The sequence below is a fragment of the Panthera pardus genome, unplaced genomic scaffold, assembly GCF_024362965.1.
Source record: "Panthera pardus isolate Hobbes unplaced genomic scaffold, ASM2436296v1 HiC_scaffold_8, whole genome shotgun sequence".
NCBI classification, from domain to species: Eukaryota; Metazoa; Chordata; class Mammalia; order Carnivora; family Felidae; genus Panthera; species Panthera pardus.
In genome coordinates, this window is record NW_026527013.1 from 17,044,251 (window position 1) to 17,064,409 (window position 20,159).

General features: G+C 48.0%; 1 protein-coding gene across 3 annotated transcripts; it reads right to left on the reverse strand.

Moving 5' to 3' along the window:
• ELP6 (elongator acetyltransferase complex subunit 6) lies at nucleotides 1–14,035 on the reverse strand. Of its 3 annotated transcripts, XM_019416635.2 has the most exons (7): nucleotides 13,579–14,035; nucleotides 11,421–11,499; nucleotides 10,128–10,198; nucleotides 7,170–7,288; nucleotides 5,559–5,760; nucleotides 3,119–3,265; nucleotides 1–1,260 (listed from the first exon to the last, which is right to left on the reverse strand). In XM_019416635.2, exons 1-7 carry the CDS (start codon nucleotides 13,630–13,632, stop codon nucleotides 1,132–1,134), a joined length of 801 nt encoding a protein of 266 aa, XP_019272180.1. In that variant the 5' UTR covers nucleotides 13,633–14,035; the 3' UTR covers nucleotides 1–1,131. The 3 variants fall into 3 exon arrangements, with proteins under 3 accessions (XP_019272180.1, XP_053753249.1, XP_053753250.1); XM_053897274.1 differs by lacking the exon at nucleotides 10,128–10,198 and having other exon boundaries at nucleotides 13,579–13,596; XM_053897275.1 differs by lacking the exons at nucleotides 10,128–10,198; nucleotides 13,579–14,035 and adding an exon at nucleotides 13,398–13,509.
• Nucleotides 14,036–20,159: the final 6,124 nt, after the last annotated feature.

Sequence of the window (20,159 nt, forward strand, 5' to 3'; positions counted from 1 at the left end):
AACTGACTGAGCCACCCAGGCGTTCCTGTTTCTTTTAGTTTTTTAAGTTTTCTTTTTCTATGATTTGAGGGGAGGAGTGATAAATTGTTTCCTCTTATGAAGACTACAAAATGTGGAAAAGTTACAATTAAACAACAGGTATGAAATTTCCTTAGTCCCTGCAGTGTTATTTTTTTCATTTTATTTACTTTTAATTTTAAAAATAATTCATTGTGGTACAACAAAATGTACCCAGTTTAAGGGAATACCCCCGGTGTCTACTGAGGTGATCTTGACCGACGGGCAGAGTGTGGTAAGTTGGCATCTATGGGACGCTGGGGCAAGTGCTCACCTCTTCAGTCTTTACAGGTAAGGGAGGCAGCAACTTGCCAAGGCCCTATCCCACCTGGTGGCAAGAACACTCCTTACGCCTGTCACCAAGGCCATGAAGCCTCATGTGACCAAGGCCGCGGTTTCATGACACCTGGGTCAGGGACCACACAACCAGGAGGCTGTGAACCGGGTAGGGAGCCTGCCCCTGGTTTCCTTGAGGGTCAGTCAGCAAGTGTGGACTTCAGAGTTAGGCTCCACTATCTACAGCCTGCTCTACAACCGTGAGCGTGTTTCCAAACCTCTTTAAGCCGGTTTTCTTACTGGACTGAAGGAAAAATACCTTTGCTGGATGAAGGTGAAAATTAAATGAGACAATCCATCGTGAGGAAGCCATGATGTAGGACTCGCCTTACCACAGCCTTAATTACCCAAGTTGTCACCTCGTATGCCTGACACCCAGGACTGTCCTCTGGCTGGCACAGTTATACCTTCTCTGGCTCTGAAAGGCTCAAAAGCCAAAAATGGGCAGTTGAGGCTAAAGTGTATTTAATGAAAGGCTCCTGGGATGACTTTCACCTGGTTTCAATATGTGGCATCTCTCTCAGCAGAGGCCGGGTTGCAATTCCTTATGTGTTTTCGGAATAGGGCCCTGGGCAACAAAGGCATACTGTCACAGAGCCATTCCACGGCGCCGGGTCACAGTGGTGGCAATCCAGGCTGAAATACCACTTCAAAGGTGTGCAGATCCATTCCCACTCGTTGTTTCATCTTTCACATCTGAAAACAGTCCAAGGTAGCTACATTTGCCCCTCAATCAGGTCACAGAACAGCAGGAGACATTCCTTTGGCAAAAAAGGACACGCTCCTGTCCTGTATCTTGTACTGGTAAGTGAGGCTCCGATCCCGCTGGGTTGTGGGCTGTGATGGCGTCCTCCAGAGGATCCTCAGCTACAGTGACAAGAAGCAGGATGAGAGAGAAGCAGCCCCCAAGTTACCTGCTCCATTATGAACCCTACCTGCCTCCCCTGTAACCTGCAACTAAGGCCCCTAAGTTGAGATCACAGTCATGTGCCATGCAGCCAGGGGCTGGCTTCTAAAACAAAGCTTATGACCAGCTAACTAAAACTAAAGGTTTCCCCTTCATTACAGTAGTGATATTTGCTCACTACAGAAAGTGTGAAATAGAAAGAAAAAGAAAAAAAGCTCCCCAGATACAAACCCTTAAAGTATTTTTATGTGTTCTTTTTTGCTCTTTTCCCTAGGCATGGTTTTATATCTGTTGGCTACAATAATTGGGAAAATCGACTCATTAAAATCAGTACATCCAATTCAGAGGCTCAGGAAAGCTAGACGTTTATTCTTATTCTGATGATATCTCAATGCCAGACATGCTAGAATGCTCAGGGGGACTGGCCTCAGAGCCAGGACACAAGCTTCCTGGCAGGACCCTCTCCTCATGCCATGCTCATGAACACGACCAACACAGCATTTCTGAGCTTGCTCCTTTGTTTCATTTTCTATAGCTACCCCTGAATGACTCTGAGCCAAAACTCCCACCCACCTCTAATGTGCCAAGAGTGGTCAACATCAAGTTAACCTGGAAGCCATGACAGCTTTGGGGGATGATTCCAAAAGAGAAGTTCCAGGGGCACATGGGTGGCTCATTCAGTTAAGCGTCGAACTCTGGGTTTCGGCTCAGGTTATGATCTTGCAGTTCATGGGATCCAGCCCCACACTGGGGTCTGCACTGATAGCACAGAGCCTATTTGGGATTCTCTCTCTCCCTCTGTCTCTGCCCCTCCCCTACTTGCACTTTTCTCTCTCTCTCAAAATAAATACACATTTAAAAAAAAAAAAAAGTTCCAGAAGGCACAGAAGCATGGTAGCCCCTTGGGAGGGGTAGAACCTGACCTTCCTCTAAGGCAGGGCTCTCAGCTTCTGCCTGAGTTCTCAAATATTTCGGTCAGAGGCAAGAGTGGGGCAGCAACAACCCCAGCCATGGGCATGGTCCCCCCACATTTGTATTTTATTTATTATTATTACTTTTTAAAATTTTTAATGTTTATTTATTTTTTAGAGAAAGACAGAGTGTGAGCAGGGGAGGGGCAGAATCTGAAGCAGGCTGGAGGCTCTGAGCTGTCAGCACAGAGCCTGACACGGGGCTCGAACTCACGAACTGAGAGATCATGACCTGAACTGATGTCGGAAGTTTAACTGACTCCTCCACATTTGTATTTTAAAAGGAGCAGCACTGGGGTGCCTGGGTGGCTCAGTTGGTTAAGTGTCTGACTTCGGCTCAGGTCATGATTTGTGGCTCGTGAGTTTGAGCCCCACATTGGGCTCCATGCTAACAGTGAGGAGCCTACTTGGGAATTTGCTCTCTCTCCCTCTCTCTCTCTGCCCCTCACCTGCATAGACACTCTCTCTCAAAATAAACAAACTTAAAAAAAATAAATTAATTAAAATAAATTTAAAAAATAAAAGCAGCAGCACTGACCTGAGTATACAAAGCCTGCTGTGGTCCTGCAGAGGCATTCTGCTATTTGATAGCAGGGCCCCTGCATTCTGTTCCAGAAGGCAATCTGGTCTCCTTTTTAGGAGCTCCACTTTGGTCACAAACGGGACCACCGTGGAACACCTGAACAGGTACATGAGGCTAGCACCATCTGGAACAGACTCTAATTTGGGTTCTCACAACTTCCGAGGTTTTCCTTCCGTCCGAAGAAACACCCCAACCAGACAACCCCCAGGGCCTGACACTATCCCACACACAGTCTAGGCTCAGGCCTAGTGAGCCCCTGCGCACCTGCCCATGCACGTCCCTGCAGAAGCCAGTGGGCAGCCCCTCAGCCCGCAGGATCAGGTGGCTCTGGTGGCTAAGGCCGTTCAAAAGGATGTTGTTCTCCTCGTCCTCGGTGTCTCCACTGTCGTGCACCAGGGCTACTATGTTTCCCTGCAACAGAGATGGAAGATGAAAATCGTTCCTCCAGACAGGGTCACCAGGGAGTACTGGGCTTTCAGTGCCTCCACTCCCCTGCATGTCCTCGCCCAGAGCAGCCTCTGGCTGCCACTGCAACCACCCCCTCCGTGGAAGGACCCTTGCTGTGCTCTAGGGTCCTAATTCCAATCACCTGCTGGACAGTCTCACCAGCACATCCAACCTATACTGCCAGCTCAATCCCTCTTAAACCAAGCTCAGCTCAGTCTGTGGTCCTCATTGTTAGCAAAAAGTGCCACCTTTCTGCTAGGCACCAATTCATCCAGTCAGCAGCTCCTGAGTGCACAGCACGTGTCAGACACCACAGTGGGGATAAGAGGGGACCGGTATGGACCCTGGAGACAGAAAGATACTAACAACACAGGACACAAAGCCAGGAGAAAGGGGAGCATGGGGGGCTAGGGGAGCCCAGGGAAGAGGCGTCACGTCTGGCCCGGAGGGGAGGGTGACGTGGTGTGCACACCTGAGCCGAGTCAGAAGAGCAAGTAGGAGTTACCCAACCAGAACCAGAGGGGAAGGCTGACCCACTGAAGGGGATACCTTGAAGAGTAAGTCCTATCAAAGGGATACCGTCCAGTTAAAAAGGATGAAGCAGATCTGTCTATTCTGGTTTTGGGCAATGGACATCAAAAGACACTGTGCATTATGAAATGAGAAAAAAGGCAGGCTACCAGTAATGTGAAAAAAAATGCAGAAACACATACACATAAAACATGTTCATAATTGAACACACTCTCCAGAATACACACGTTAGGAAAAAGATCATTACTTTTTATTAAAGTACTCTTTATGCTATTTACTTATTTTTAAAAAAATCTTAACATTTTTATTCACTTTAGAGAGACAGAGAGAGACAGAGTGCAAGCAGGAGAGGGGCAGAGAGACAGGGAGGACACAGAATCCGAAGCAGGCTCCAGGCTCTGAGCTGTCAGCACAGCGCCTGATGCGGGGCTCAAACCCAAGAACTGTGAGATCATGACCCGAGCCGAAGTCGGCCGCCCAACCAACTGAACCAACCAGGTGCCCCTATTTTTTCTTTTTTAAACCATTCCCAAGTTTTGCTTTTTCAGCTAAAAGAGGTTTGTTTTTTGTTTGTTTGTTTGTTTGTTTTAATGTTTATTTATTTTTGAGACAGAGAGAGACAGAGCATGAACGGGGGAGGGTCAGAGAGAAGGAGACACAGAATCCGAAACAGGCTCCAGGCTCCGAGCTGTCAGCACAGAGCCCGACGCGGGGCCTGAACTCACGGACCGCGAGATCGTGACCCGAACCGAAGTTGGCCGCTCAACCGACTGAGCCACCCAGGCGCCCCTAAAAGAGGTTTTTTTAACCAAATGAGGGAGGTAGTGGGCACTTGCACTTAGTAAAGCAGGCTAAGCTGCAGGAGCTGTGCCCGCTTCACTGTCACCGAGCCGTGCCCTCCACGCCCCTTCCACTCTCTCCTCCTTCCATTCTTTCCCCATCACCTGGTTCCCACCCCGTGCCTGTAGCCACACAGTCCCAGGAGCTCCCCTAGACACAGCTGCCAGGTAAGCTCTTGCACATGGGAGGTGCTCAGCGTGCAGTGCTGGGTATATGCACCCTGGTTGACTCCATTGGCTCATCCCAACCGCCCAGCACCCTCGGCTTGACCACACCGTGCTAAGGGCCGCAGGTCCCTCCCAGGGGCGCCATTGCACGCTGAAGAGCTGCCACTGGGGGCCAGACGCTGCATGGGAGTGTTGTAAGCTTCATGTCACTTAACTCTTGCAGCTTGGTTCCTGCGAGGTGGGCACCACAGCCATTCCTATTTTATAGGTGGGTCTACTATCACTACTTAACTATTATGGTAAAATCCCCATTTTTGCCTCATAATTTGACAATAAAAGTTACATCCTGTACTTGTACTGCATCTCACAATTTTTAATGCAGTTTATATCTCAACTGATCTTCAAAACACACCCAGAGTGATAATGACTTGTCCCAGGACACAAGGCAATGGGTGGCAGAGTTGGGATGGCCGTGGTACCACACACAACTGGTCCCATTTGAGACAGTACTGGTCTATCTTTTAATTTTGAGGGCTTTATTTTTTTAGCAGTGGCAAGTAGGGGAGGGAAGGATGGCAGACCAAAAGATTTCTGGGCCTCCCAGGGTAAAGCCAAACCCCCAAATAAGCAAAAAAGATCACTGCAAGCAAGGGAGGTATGGGCCTGTCTGGGCCTATGGAGATCACAGGCAGGAGCACGGAGAGCAGACGGGTCGGTACCTTTCGTTCCCAGCACACGGTGGCCCTGCAGTAGTGGATGAAGTCCAATACAGCCACCGCACCCATGCCCAGGCTCAGCAGCACACTGAGGTCGTCCACCAGCAGCACTGGGCACCTCCACGCAGCCTCTCCATCATCCACGGGCTTCAGAGCCTCCCGCACAAACTCGTACAGTGGCTGCAGGTTCTCAGCATTGGCCTCCCTGGAACATCAAGCGAGAGTCACCAAAGAGTTCCCTCTGTCTACAAATGTTTATCTGGGACCAAGCAGCACCACGGGAAAGGGCTGGGGGAGGCAGAGAACTGGATCACAGTCCTTGGCACTAAGGGGTTCATGATCTGGTTGGAAAGAAAAGGCATGCGTGCATATACAAGCAAGCTGTACTTCAAATATTCCTTGAGGCCTAGTAGGTACAAAGCACTGTGCTAGAAACTGGGGTACACAAAAATAAACTGCCTCCTGGGTCCTTAAGAGACACCATGCAGCCAGCCCCTCAACCCAAGAGCTTAAGGCATTAGAAGATTAATTTGGATTCGGCAGGCAGAAGAGGTCTTTCCAGGAGGTCATAATGGGTGCAAAAAGCTAAATAGCCATTCAGGTGACCTGGTGGTGAGAACCAAGGTCTAAGGGCAGTTTGTGTACCTACTGGATTCCACCTATTTCTAAAGAAGCTGGCCCAGCTACCTCCATCTCTCCAATGACTACCTTGGCAGTCACTTCCCAGCAAGAGAGGCTCAAAAAGCAGCAGAGCACAGGGCCCAGGCACCTGCTCACACTCCAGGTCTGCGGCCCACTAACAGCAAGGACAACAACTTCCCACAACCTGGGGTCAGGTGTCACCAGGCCCATCACTCAGACGAAGGCACCCAGGTTCAGAGATGCTAAAAGCTATGTGAGAGATCACACACACAGGGTCAGGGCACAGGGCCTTCTGACTCCACACTGCCTTCCAGCCACTGCAAAAGGTGGCATCTGAGAGAGGGGGCAGCAGGGAGAGTTCCCATATGGACTCCTCTGTGGTGAAGGAAGAACAGGTGGGGAGTCTGCACAGAGCTATGTTTGTGGCTGACACTCATAAAAGACAAAAAGCAGGAAAACCAATCTCAAAATAGCAAACCGGGGTCACCAAACTTTTCTTAAAAGGCCAACAGTAATATTTCAGGCTTGTGGGTCAAATGATCTCTGTCTCAACTACTCAACTGCGCTATGGGAGAGAACAGCCAGGGACAATATGCAAACAAATGAATGCAGCTATTCCAATAAAACTTTATTTACAAAAACAGGTAGCTAGCCATGGCCCATAGTGTGCCGATCCCTGTATCAACCCCAAAACAGAATGAAGGTGTGTGCTAGGGCTCTGAGCAAGGTTAGAAAAACATACCGTTCTGCCATACTCCCAGCAAATAATGCTTTCCGTAGCTTTGGGGTCAGCCATATACCCTCTGGCCCATGGTAAGAGCCAAGAGCTTTCCAATAATGCTGTAACACCAGGGAAATGGCTACCTCTGAAAGCCAGCTCTGTCCCCCAACCCATGCACAGGAGGAATCACCCAGCAAAGCTGGTCTGGGTCCACCTACCAGCCTTCTGGGCTGGGCTGCAGGCTGACTGACCTGAGGAACTGCAAGGGGTGTGGCTCAGCCTGAGCCCGGAAGAAAACATCCACCGAAGACTTAAGACCTTCTAGGAACACAAGCTGCCCGCACTCCCGTGCCACAGTCAGGCTGACACCCTAAACACAACACAGAGGAGAGTGAATTACTGTGCCTTGCAGAGGAACCCCTCACAAAGGCTGGACTCCAGCTCACAAAAAGGTACAGGACACATTCTAAGCCCTGCAAATGTGTACCTGTACACCTTTGTATGGGGCCCACGCCTTCTTTCCACTGCGTGGTCCCAACCCACGATCCCCAAGGTTTTGAGGTGAGCCTCTACATTTACCACTTTTTAAAAAACTGACATTTTTGTTTATATGCTCATTTTTGTGATTACTCAATACTTGGTTCTGATTTGTAGTAGTATTACAAATACACATATTTATAAAATTAAGTATATTTAGAAACAATAATAATGACAATAAAATGGTGGGAGAATGACCAAGGTCTGAAAAATGCTGGTGAAGGAGACAGGGACAGATTTTAACTTTGAATTTCACAAACCCTCTTGTTTACACATCAGTGGCACAGGACCTCAGAGTTGCTCTGAGGCTTTCAAATAACATAACTCAGAGATTGGAGTTGCCAGGCTGCCTAGAATACAGGAAGACCGCGTTACCAGCAAGTTCTCCTTCTCTTCCCTCTACCTCTGAGGAAGCACTCCCATGAGAGTTAGGACAATACAAGCTCTTGATGCACTAGTTCAGAGCTCAGCAAACTTTTTTTGCAAAGGGCGAGACAATCTATGTTGCAATACTCTGTGGAGTCGCACACGATTCATAAACAAATGGCAGTGGCTGCACTCTGTCTAGCCCTCCTCTAGACCAGAGCTTTTTTAAAACTTATTTTCTAGAAAATTTTTAAAGTTTACTTATTTATTTTGAGAGAGAGCATGAACAGGGGAGGGGCAGAAAGAGATGGAGAGAGAGAGAGAATCCCAAGCAGGCTCCACACTGTCAGCGCAGGCCTGGTGCGGGGCTCAACATCACAAATCATGAGATCATGACCTGAGATGAAACCAAGACTCTGACACTTAACCGACTGAGCCACCAGGCACCTCTAGACCAGAACTTCTTAATATGGCTCTTTATAAACTACCCAATTAAGAATCTTTTTCTTATGAAACACCCAGTTAAAATGAAGATCCCTGAGCACCATTCCAAACCTCCAGAATCAGAAGCTTTGCAGGCAAGGCCCAAGAATCTGCATTTCAACAAACACCCAAGAACAGACACAATCTAAATCTGCAACTCACTGCTCTCTGTGTGCAGAAATAGGTCACGTGGAACTCTTAAAGATTCCTCATGCCCCTAGACCAGGTCTCAACTGTTCATTTATACCCCAGTGTCCTCCGCTATGCAGCACCATGAGCTCCACAGCCACCCCTGGCAGAGAGAAAGACTCCTGTTCACCTTTGCTCTTGCTCATGACAATTCTACTAATGGCAGTTCAATAATACGCCAAGAGTATGGAGGCTCACACTCATGGACTTCACGTGCCCTGTACCATGTCTGTCATTCCTGCTGTGCTGATGATTCAAAGGCAACAGAAGAAGTAGCCAATCTGGACATGAGAGTACACAGCTTTCTCACCCAGAGACACTGATGCGAGGGCCATAGAAACATGCTTCACAGACCTGGAATGCACGTGTGTTCTTGACATGACTGCTCTCCCTGAGCTCATGCTCTGACCTCTACCACAGGAGGTCTTCCTAATCTGCAAAGGATGGGAAAGAGTCTACCCTCCTCCCATTCTCTCATTTGTTTCTCCCCATCAGAGTGACATCAGGCAGTGTAATGGCCCAATAGGAAGACTGGCATTTCAGTAGTCACTGCTAATGGGTGGTCTGGTTCTTTCCCTCTCTGAGGCTAGCCTATTAAAAACAAAACAAGGGGCACCTGGGTGGCTCAGTCAGTTAAGCGTCCAACTGTTGGTTTCAGCTCAGGTCATGATCTCACAGTCTGTGGGTTCAAGCCCTACATTGGGCTCTGTGCTGACGTGCAGAGCCTGCTTGGGATTCTCTCTCTGTCCCTCTCTCTCTGACCCCCCCATGCTCTCTCTTTCTGTCTCTCTCTCAAAGATAAATTAATTAAATAAATTTTTTTTTTTAAATAATAATAGGGGTGCCTGGGTGGCTCAGTCGGTTGAGCGTCCAACTTCGGCTCAGGTCATGATCTCACAGCTTGTGAGTTCGAGCCCTGCGTCAGGCTCTGTGCTGACAGCTCAGAGCCTGGAGCCTGCTTCAGATTCTGTGTCTCCCTCTCTTTCTGCCCCAACCCACTTGCATTCTGTCTCTGTCTCTCTCAAAAATAAATAAACATTAAAAAAAATTTTTTTTTATTTTTAAATAATAAATAAAAACAAAACTAACAAACAAAAACTACTAAGCCCACCTGGTCACTGGTCACAGGTGATGGCCTAGACTAGGCCAGAAGGTTCACCAGACTCTTGGCCATCTTATTCGTGCCTGCCTACATCTGACAACATGAAAGGCAGGCCGAGATGAGGTAAGGAGCAGGTCACAAAAGCACCTCTCTCCACCTTTGAGTACTAAGCCGTAGACTTAGGGAGAAACAGTAGGAGGCACTCAACTTGGTGGTAGACCAAGCTGTGGGTCTCCAACCCAGCAGAACTAAGATTAAAGCCCACAGTGAGAAGGAGAAAATCTTAACTGGTCCAGAGTCAGTAGAGCTAGGTTTGATTAATTAACAACTGATTTGGTTCTATAAATTCTAAATGAGTAAAACAGGTAGAGATGCTGCCTTAGCTTTTCAGATAAGGGTTTCAGAACTCCATGATTTCCTCAGTCCCTCCCTTGCTAAGTTCTCTACAACCCAACCAGGGGAGCCCAGCCTTGGCCCCACTCACACCTGCATGACCCACATACTCTGCACCACAGAGGTCTACAATATTTACCAACTTCTGTCCCACGATATTGTAGTGACTGAAGGACTGGATCAGTGCCACAAAGCAGACTTTACAATTAGCTAGAAAACAAAATAAACAGATTTTTAATAAAGTCTCTATGTATAATCAGTCTCATATACTTTGTACCTCTAGAAAATAAAGCTCTGACTTTATTGGGTCTATAGACCCAAGAGGGCTTGCAACCAGACATCCCCAATTTGATTCTAAGCTGCACTTTTTTTCATATATAATAATTATACCTATTTCATTGATCCTGAAATGTACTTCTTCAGTTATGTGTATCAATAGGTACCTTGTTTTGTTCTATTGTAAATAAACTGTGGTTTTTAAAAAGTAATACTTTTCTGTTTGTACAGAAATACAACTTTTTTTTTAACAACTCACTTTTTTAAAAACTGGTCTTATATCCAAGAAATTATAAGTGGAACACAAAGAAACTCTAGCTACCTTAATGAACATAATTAGTTCTAATATTTTATCTATAGATTCTCTTCCTCTTTCAATCCTGACAATAATATCATCTGGAAAAGAAAACAACTTTCAAAGCTGTAAACGATTACAACTAAGAGTGCCAAAGGTGTACCCTCTATTCTGGCCTGGCTCAGTAGGGGCTCACGGAGAATCAGCTAATAAATGAGTCTTTTTTTTCATTTGGCTGTTTTCTTCTTCTAATCCATTTTCATATGTAAACCGCAGTGGCCCCACAGTTTTCCTATGTTCTTTAGGAAGCATCTACTTCCAGGGCAACATGTCAATGGGTCCAGAGCCCAAAGACTTCAAGATACACAAGGACTGGGGGGCGCCTGGGTGGCTCAGTCGGTTGAGCATCTGACTTCTGCTCAGGTCATGATCTCACAGCTCATGGGTTCAAACCCTGCTTCGGGCTCTGTGCTGACAGCTCGGAGCCTGGAGCCTGCTTTGGATTCTGTGTCTCCCTCTCTCTCTGCCCCTCCCCTGCTCATGCTCTGTTTCTCTCTCTCAAAAATAAATCAAAATGTTTAAAAAAAAAAGAGAGAGATACATAAAGACTGAGGAGCAACTAAATCAGGAGGCCACACGAGGATCTCAGTGAGACCATGCCTGCACACTGGGTGGAGAAGGGAAGATAGGAGCACATACCACCCTTTGGCAGGGATGAGCAGGGAACAAGATGGTCAAGTAACCTGTTACCTAATAAACAGCCATCTGGCTACCCAAACACCTAAGACCTAGTTAGTTAATACCATTCCCATTGCTTTTAGCCTTAGGTTTCTTTTTCTATAGCACCAATGAGTCGTATACCTTTGAGGTAGAAGGAGAGAAAGTGATGCACAAGGAAGCTGCCATCTGTGTTGGCATCACAGAGTAGAGTCAGTTTCCCCTACGAGTTAAGAGGAACACAAAAAGGTGAATTAGACTTCCTGGAAAGAGGTCAGTACATACACACACACACACACACAAAAACACACACACACACACACACTACCAGAAAGAAGAAAGTAAGTCAAAACTATGAAAAAACCAAAAGTTAGAGTGATTGTTATTAAAGTCACTCATTACGGACAATCATACCTCAGCTTCCACTTTCCCAAGGCAAAGAGAGAATAAAAACCCTTCTCTTCCTCATTCACCTTGGTAACTGAGGGACCGGTCTTGGAAGAACTAGAGAAGGTTTTACCATTAGAATCCAACAAAAATCACAGCCTGCTAAGACTGGAATGGAGCTCCAAAAAAGTAGTATGATCCAACTTCCTTCCTATTTTTTTTTTAAGTTTATTTATTTTTGAGAGAGAAAGAGGGAGCATGAGCCGGGGAGGGGCAGAGAGAGAGAAAGAATCCCAAGCAGGCTTTGAGTTATCAGCACTGAGCCCAATGAGGGGCTTGAACTCACTACTGGTAAGATGGTGACCTGACCCAAAATCAAGAGTGGGAGGCTTACCCAAATGAGCCACCTAGGCGCCTCCCTATTTTTAATTCCGATACCAAATCTGTACAATAGGGTGGGAGAGAGGGAAGAGTAGTTGTTGACAGAGAATTCCAATAACAAAATTCTCATCCCAATGGCCCTAGACACTGCTTCAGGAAAAGCTCTGATCATGGAGAGTTCTGGAAAGACCTCTAAAGATGGTCTCCACAGTGGCTGACTGCCTTGCTGCAGCCACCTCTAGTTCCTTTTCAGTGATAGGGAAGGTCGCAATCAAATGGTATCAGACACGACACTTCTGTACTGTTGTGACTTTTTTTTTCACTTATAAAATATGAAAGATCGCACCATCAGACCTTGAGGGTTACCTCCAGGGCTGTCATTTCCTGGTGCCCACTTTGATCTTCCATTCCTTCACTCTGGCCTTGGGCTGAGCACTTTGGAGGTGCCAGCAGTAATTAGCAAGGTCACCAGAAACATCTTCAGGCTTGAGCAACTGAAATCCACAAGGGTCTACTTAAAACTATAATTTGCCTGACACGCCGGGGGGGGGGGGGGGGGGGGGGAGTCATAAAAAGGCCTGATTGAGGGGCGCCTGAGTGGTTCAGTCGGTTAAGCATCCAACTTCAGCTCAGATCATGATCTCGCGATCTGTGAGTTGGAGCCCTGAATCGGCTTTATTCTGACAGCTCAGAGCCTGGAGCCTGCTTGGAACTCTTTGTCTGTCTGTCTGTCTCTCTCTCTCTGCCCATCCCCTGCTCGCACTCTGGCTCTCTCTCTAAAATAAATAACATTTAAAATTTTTTCATAAATAAGCAAGCAAGCAAGCCTGATCGATACACACGATGTCTTGGCCGCCTGGAGTTTACCATTTCCTTAGGAAATGGTATTTTATACCATTGTCTAATGGTTATAAAATGAACCAGGTAAATTCCTGAAAGAAATAACCCCTGGGTTAAAATAAAAAATTTCGGGATGCCCCAAAGTACGGAAAGAAGGAAAGAGTGGCGAGGCTGCTATGCCTCAGGCAGACTTGATACAAGCCAACGCTGGCTGAAGGCAGTTTGGAACAGCACTATTAAAGACCAAGAGGAGGAAGAGGAAAAGCAGGAGGAGCAGCATTCACTGCGGAGTACTGAGGGGCCAGAGAGAGACCGAGGACGATTAAGAAGCTGGTCTCAAGTGAAGGGTGGAGAATCAAACTCTCAGGCAACCTCCTCTAGACGCCGGGCCCCCCACCCCAGTGAGAACGCACAGGGCACCCCCGTACCCGTCTGTGTACGTAAGCCGATGCATAGTCGGCCAACCTTCCTGGGCACTTTCAAGGATACACAAGCCTTTGAGAAGACGCCCACCTCCCGCAGGCTCCAGGGCGGAGCCCAGTCCCCGGGGCGGCCATCCCTGGACTACAACTCCCAGGCGCTTCATGCCCGCGGAGGTCGTGCCTCTCCCACGAGTCCGCGTGCGCTTCATCCGGGTATACGGTCTTCCGCCACGTTCCGGGATCCGCCCCCTTCCCACCGCGCGACGCCTTACCTGCTCCGCCCTGTCAGGAGTGGTGTTGAGAAGGTTATTGAGTTCAGGGAACATTCCGAGCTCTGAGGATGAGGCTTCCCGGACCAGGAGCTGGGGCTGCGGCGGCGGGGAATAACGAAGAGCTACACACCAGTCGAGCCCGCGCGAGGAAAGCGCGCACGCGCAACGCCGCTTCGAGGAGCCGTCGCAGCCAATCAGCCAAACGCCTGGATCTGGGCTGCTGCCGGCGCACGCGCGAGGGCGGGCATCCGGCTGGGGTGGTGGATGGTACGGGTCTTGTGGCGCTTTTTCTGAGGGTCCTAGGTGCTGGTGCTTTGCTCCTTCACTTGGCCTCGCTCTCTCCCCAACGCTGGGATTTGGGGCAATGCAGTTCGCCCCTCCACACGTGCCTGTCGAGCACCTGCTGTGTGTCCCCCACTGCTCAAAGCTAGGGCTACATAGGGAACGAGATGCGTGAGGATGCCTGCCCTTTCTCGCAAACGCAATGAACACAGAATTGTACTTTGAAAAGTTCTTGGAAAAAGAACACAAAACATGAACATTGTCCAAGCCACAAGTTACTAGACATCCTCTCCCCAACCTGAGGACTATGGCTTCTTTACCAGTCCCAGGTTTAGCCTCACTCTAGTTGGCCTCCCTGTAGATGAAATCTATTAAGATTATAGAATTATCCCCACTTTCTGACAGCATCCTTTCCCAAACCCTCCTCCCAGTCATCTAACAAGTCCAAATCCTGTAATTATGTTCTAACACTCTTAATGATATATCCCACGATTTCCCATGATATGCATTCTCTTTTACAGCAATGAATAACAAACCAAACTTTTCAACAATAGATCAATTTCTGGTGGTTGTTGCCTGGAAAGAATTGACATGATTTCTAGCAGCCAAATTTCAACTTTAGAAAACAGTTTCTCAGTAAGAAAGCAGGAGTCACTCAGAGAAATAGGATACTATCAGACTAGCAGCTGCCGTATTGAGAGAAATACTGTTTCTGGTTACAGCTGGTTTTATCTGTGTTGATGATGAACAGCTGGACAGGTTAATGTCCTTATTTGAATCTCCACACCAGATGGCAGAAGGGCTGGGATTTTTGTCTCTCATTTTAAGTCTCATTTCCTCAGTGCCTAAAAGATTGCCAGGCACATGGCAGGTGCTCATTTTGAAGTAATGAGTGTATTTTTCTGTAACCATGGGCTGTCTTTTCACTTTCTTGGTGGTTCCTTTGAAGCAAAAAAGTTTTTAGCTTAAAAAAAATTTTTTTTAATGTTTATTTGTATTAGAGAGAGAGAGAGAGAGAGACACTGTGTGAGCAGGGAAAGGGCAGAGAAACACAGAGACTGAATCTGAAGCTGACTCCAGGATCTGAGCTGTAAGCACAGAGCCCAACACAGGGCTCAAACTCACCAGCCATGAGATCATGACCTGAGTCCAACACTTAACCGACTGAGCCATCCAGGTGCCCCATTTTTAGCTTTGATAATATCTAATTTATCTTCTTTTTTCTTTGTTTCCATGGGCTTTTGGTGTCATCTAAGAATCCATTGCAGAATCCAAGGTCATGAAAATTTACCCTTTTGTTGTCTTCTAAGTATTTTCTAGGTTTATCTCTCACACTTAGGTCATTGATCTGTTTTTTTTTTTAATTTTTTTTTTTAACATTTATTTATTTTTGAGACAGAGAGAGACAGAGCATGAACGGGGGAGGGGCAGAGAGAGAGGGAGACACAGAATCGGAAGCAGGCTCCAGGCTCTGAGCCATCAGCCCAGAGCCTGACGCGGGGCTCGAACTCACGGGACCGCAAGATCGTGACCTGAGCCGAAGTCGGATGCTCAACCGACTGAGCCACCCAGGCGCCCCGCTCTGTTTTGAGTTCATTTTTGTACATCGTGTAAGGTAAGGATCCCTTTAGCTGGGATTGTATAGGGACCGTGTTAAATCTGTAGATGGATTTGAAGAATATTGTCATCTTAACAATGTTAGGTTTTCCAATTCATGAGCATTGGGAATTTTTATATCTACTTAGATCTTTAATTTCCTTCAACGATGTTTTGTAGCTTTCAGAATATAAAGTTTGTACTTTTGTTAAATTTACTCCTTTTTTCTTTGTTATGCTATCGTGAATGGAATTTTTTCTTCATTTTTCATGTCGTTTATTGCAAATGTGTAAAAATACAATTGATTATGTATATTTAGCTGGTATCCTGCAACCTTGCTGATCTTGTTTATTCTAGTTTTTTTAAGTGGGTTCTTTAGGATTTTCTATGTATAAGATCCTGTCATCTACAAATAGAGATAGTTTTACTTCCTCTTTTCCAATCTGGATGCCTCTTATTTAATTTTCTTGCCTAAATGACCTACCCAGAACCTCCAGTATGCTGTGGAATAGGAGAGGTGAGGTAAGACATCCTTGTTTTGTTACTGCTGTTAGTGCGAAAGCATCCAATCTTTCACTTCTGAGTATGATGTTAACTGTGGGTTTTTCATGGATTCCCTGAATCAGGTTGAGGAAATTCCCTTCTATTTCTAGCGTATTTAGTCTTCTTATTCTTTATGATGTTTCTTTCCCCAGCCATGGGCATTCCCTCACTTGCTGAGTACTTGAGGGTGACCCCTGCAGGTCTCAAGGATCTTTCTCTGTGCAACTCTCTCTTTGCTGGTACTCTGTCCTATCTACGAACTCAGGCAGCCTTGGTCTCCCCAGGCTCTTAGCTTCAACTTTTCAACTCAGGGAGTATTACACTTTAGTTCCTCCTCCCTGTCTGGAAATAAGACAGCTTGGACAATCACAGGGCTCACCTTGTTCTTTGCCCATTTCTGCAGGGTCACTGTCCTTTGTTGCCTGATGTCCAGTGTCTTTCAACTTGTTGTTGCATATATTTATATATGCCATCTTTTCTTTTTCTTTCTTCTTCCTCCCTTCTGTCCCTCCCTCTTCCTTCCTTCCTTCCTTCCTTCCTTCCTTCCTTCCTTCCTTCCTTCCTTCCTCCCTGTGTCAGCCTCAGTGTGGGTGACTGTGGGCTGTAGCAGTGGTGGGGACTTTTAGGAGCAGTGGGGGTGCAGGTGCCTGGGTTCTGTCCAGCAGCAGCCAAGTCCACAGCAACGCTTCCAGTGGCTCCATGGCTCCCATTGCTCCCCCTTTGTCTGTAGTCTTCTCACACTCTCTCTCCACCAGATATCCAGCTCTGTTTTGACCTACAGGCCTTCAGGTGTCCCATTTTCTTTCTGTGAGTTGGGACTTGCCCCCGCCCCCCATTCCCTTTCCTTCCCAGCATGATCCCATGACTGCCCTGGAACTCAGAGCCCTCTGGCAAGCACCCTCAGTGTTTTCACCTTGTTCTCCTCCTGAGAACAAGTGCCTGCTCTACAGCCTCCAGCCCTAGATACATTCTTCAGCCCCACTTCTCTGCTTCTAATCATCACTGGTAGAAAACATCATATGGCCCTTCCCCAGCCCCACTTCAAATACTGTTGCATCCACACCACAGTTTCCCTTTGCCTTCCTTTGTCTAAGTTGATGAAATGTTTCCACCAAGTGCTGCCTGACACCTCCACAATCAGATCCATGACAAAAGAGTTCTTATAACTGCAAGTTGAAGGTGAACCCACAGGCCCCATAGACTGCTGGCAAAAGCAAAGCAAAGTGGGAAGTGGGTGTGGGTAATCTCTAGCATATCCACCAGAGGGCAGCAGATACTGCCTAAAGATGCAGGGTAAACAAGGCCTGGGTGATCCTGAAACTTGCATTCCGGAGCATTTCCAGGGTGCGGGCGCTGGCCGTCTTTAGCTCCCCTCTCTGGAAGCTCGGCAGTGGACTCTTCACGGGCTCTCCTGCTCCAGAATCGCCCTCCCTCGGTAATGTCCTTACTACCCTTACCAACCTCCACCTATCCATGGCGCCCTTCTTGCTCAGAGTAAAGGTGGGACTCTTCACGTGGCTTTGGAGCTGGCCCACTACTGCTCTGACTTCCTCTCCTGCTGCTCACTCACTTCAGCCTCGCGTTGCTTCAGTGGCCTCAGTGGCAAGCACACCCGGGATGTGTGCTTCTCTGTTTCCTGTCTGTAGGACTCTTCCTCTACATGTCTCAGCTTCTGCTTCCCTGATCTCCTTCAAATCTTTGCTCCACGAGGCCTTCCCTGAGCTCGTTCCATGTGGTAGACACGGAGCTTGCACTAGCCAGACTCCCTTTCCAGAAAGATCTTCAGGAAGAGCCATCACCAGATAACCTCCAGCTCTCAGATCCTCCAGGGTCCACCTGAGCTGCACAGAGCCTTCCCCGAGGTCACAGTCTTCCAGGGCAGCATCTGGTGACTGAGTGAGGCAGGGGCTATGGAACCTTGACCTTTCCAGCCTAGATGGGACACTCTGACAGACCAAACTTGCTCCAGAACTCCCCACTGAGGCTTTGTTGCCTTTGTACCAACCAAGCTCTCCTTCTCCCCGATCAGGCTGCCTCCCCCATCTTTTCATTGGCTTACCCAGGGCCCCTCCTCGCTAGGCTGGGTGGGGGCTGGGTGGGGGCAGGGATTTTGTCTCTTTATTCATAGAATAAAGAAGAGTGCCTAGAAGAGTGCCTGCCTACAGCAGGTGCTACATAAATGTGATGGGGGAATGAATGGGACAAGGACCTGTGGTTTGTTTGCATAGCTGGAAGATGTGCTTTTGAGAAAGGTTGTAAAAGATGGAGGAGGAGAATTCTTAGCCTGGCTTCCCTAAAAGCTGAGCCGAGATGGTGTCACTTACAGGGAAGGGAAACCCGGAGCAGGGAGAGACAGAAGTGGGGGGACTGGGGCAGGGTTGTGTTGTCAAAGTGCAGGGTCTGCTGGGAAAAGCATGCAGAGTGCACCTGCAGGACAGGTGACTGGAACCTTTTTCTATTGGTTTCCATCCCCACTGGTGGACGGTCGCCCGGGAGTGCACACTGCCTGTACCCTTGAGCCCTCTGCAGAGCCTATTTGGGGTGAGGGGCGAACAGACAGAGAGAATCAAAGCTGACATGGAGGAATGTCTGTGAGGTGCTGTGTGACCGCTGAGGTGAAGGCAGGGGACTCAGAGGCCATGCTGGCCAGGAGGTGGGAGTGATGTCATCAGAATGTGACTAAGGAGGGCACAGAAGCCACAACACAGCTGCTGTAGAGGGGGTGAGACAGGAAGCCCACAGGGGCTGAGCTGGGCTTGGCAGTGAGGACCAGGAGAGGAGGAATCTGAAAATGCCATGCAGGCTGGAGAGGTGACAAGACTGAGGCAGGGGGAAAGGGATAAGGTGAGGGGGGAGGCATGGGTTTAAAATGAACATATCTGAGGCCCCAGACATGGAGGTGGGCATGTCCGGCACCCTACATGGGAACCTGTGGCCCAGTTAGTGGTCTGGGTCAGAAACTAGGTGGGGGATCACCGCTGTTCTGGCTGGAGTGAGGAAGGGCCGTCTCTCTGGGCCTCCCCTTGGTCTTGTCTAAAATCCCAGTCTCTAAGGCTCCCTTTAGCTCCAGATGGCTGGCTGAGCTCTGGCTGATATGACTCCCCAGATGAGCCATACTTCCTGCCGCCTCAGTGGTTCTCCTTGTTACCTCCAGGAGCGAATAGATACCCAGACCCCCTGCCCCAGCCTGCCCAGTTTGCTGCCCTGCCCAGCTTTGGAGTAGAGGGAGAACAGAAGCCCTTGCGAGGCTCCTCATTACCAATCAGAGATAGAGGGGGGTGTCTGGTCTGGGCTGCCCCTTTGGAGTTTCATGAGGCCAAGAGAAAGATAAATCATTCTTTAAAATCTCAACAGCCACCTGGGTCCCTGAGAATTGTGTGGATAGGCAAGGCAGGGTTGGAATGCATACCTCCTAATAGAGGGCGGTGAATGGGCCCTGTGGGAGCCGGGCTGTGAGAAGTCTGGGCCTACAGCTGCCATGGAATGTGAAGAATATGGTGTCTAGTAAGTATATACTTCTTCAGCCCTAATGTGAGGTAACCATGCCACGGCTCCAAGCTCAATATGGCTGGCTCTACCTGCAGAGTCCTGAAGGAGTTTGGGAAATTTAGAGGCTGTGGCTCCAACCTGAGGGTACCTGCCCCTTCCAGGAAGATGGTTCTCTGACCGGGAGCTGGCAGGAAAGAGAGCTCGGTCCTCTGGCCCGCATCGGTCTGGAGTGGAATTTTCATCCCGCCGAACTAGGAGGAGAGAGAGTGGGAATGGCACTGATTCAAATATCATAGCTTTCCTTTTTTTTTTTTTTTTAAGTTTACTTAAGTTGCTTTTTTTTTTTTTAAGTTTATTTTGAAAGAGAGCAAGAGTACAAGCGAGGGAGGAGCAGAGAGAATCCCAAGGAAGCTCCATGTTGTCAATACAGCTCCCGATGCAGGGCTGGAACCCACGAGCCGTAAGATCATGACCACGAGCTGTAAGATCATGACCTGAGTCGAAATCGCGTTGGACACTTAACTGACTCAGCCACCCAGGCGCCCCTGGCTTTCCTTCTTTTATCGAGTGTTAGTAGGTGTTTTGAATACGTTTCTTTTTTTGTTGTATGCCCTTAGGTCAATTTTCAGAGACTTAACATTTTTTTTTTTAATGTTTATTTATTTTTGAGA

Bases quoted from the DNA above. Each gene is read 5' to 3' on its own strand.
- ELP6 (XM_019416635.2), bottom strand. From the start codon at position 13,632: ATGTTCCCTGAACTCAATAACCTTCTCAACACCACTCCTGACAGGGCG. The intron at 3,266-5,558 runs GTACCGACCCGT...TCTCTGTTGCAG, and splicing joins CCGTGTGCTGGGAACGAAAG to GGAAACATAGTAGCCCTGGT. The intron at 1,261-3,118 runs GTGCGCAGGGGC...TTGTCACTGTAG, and splicing joins GCAGGGACGTGCATGGGCAG to CTGAGGATCCTCTGGAGGAC.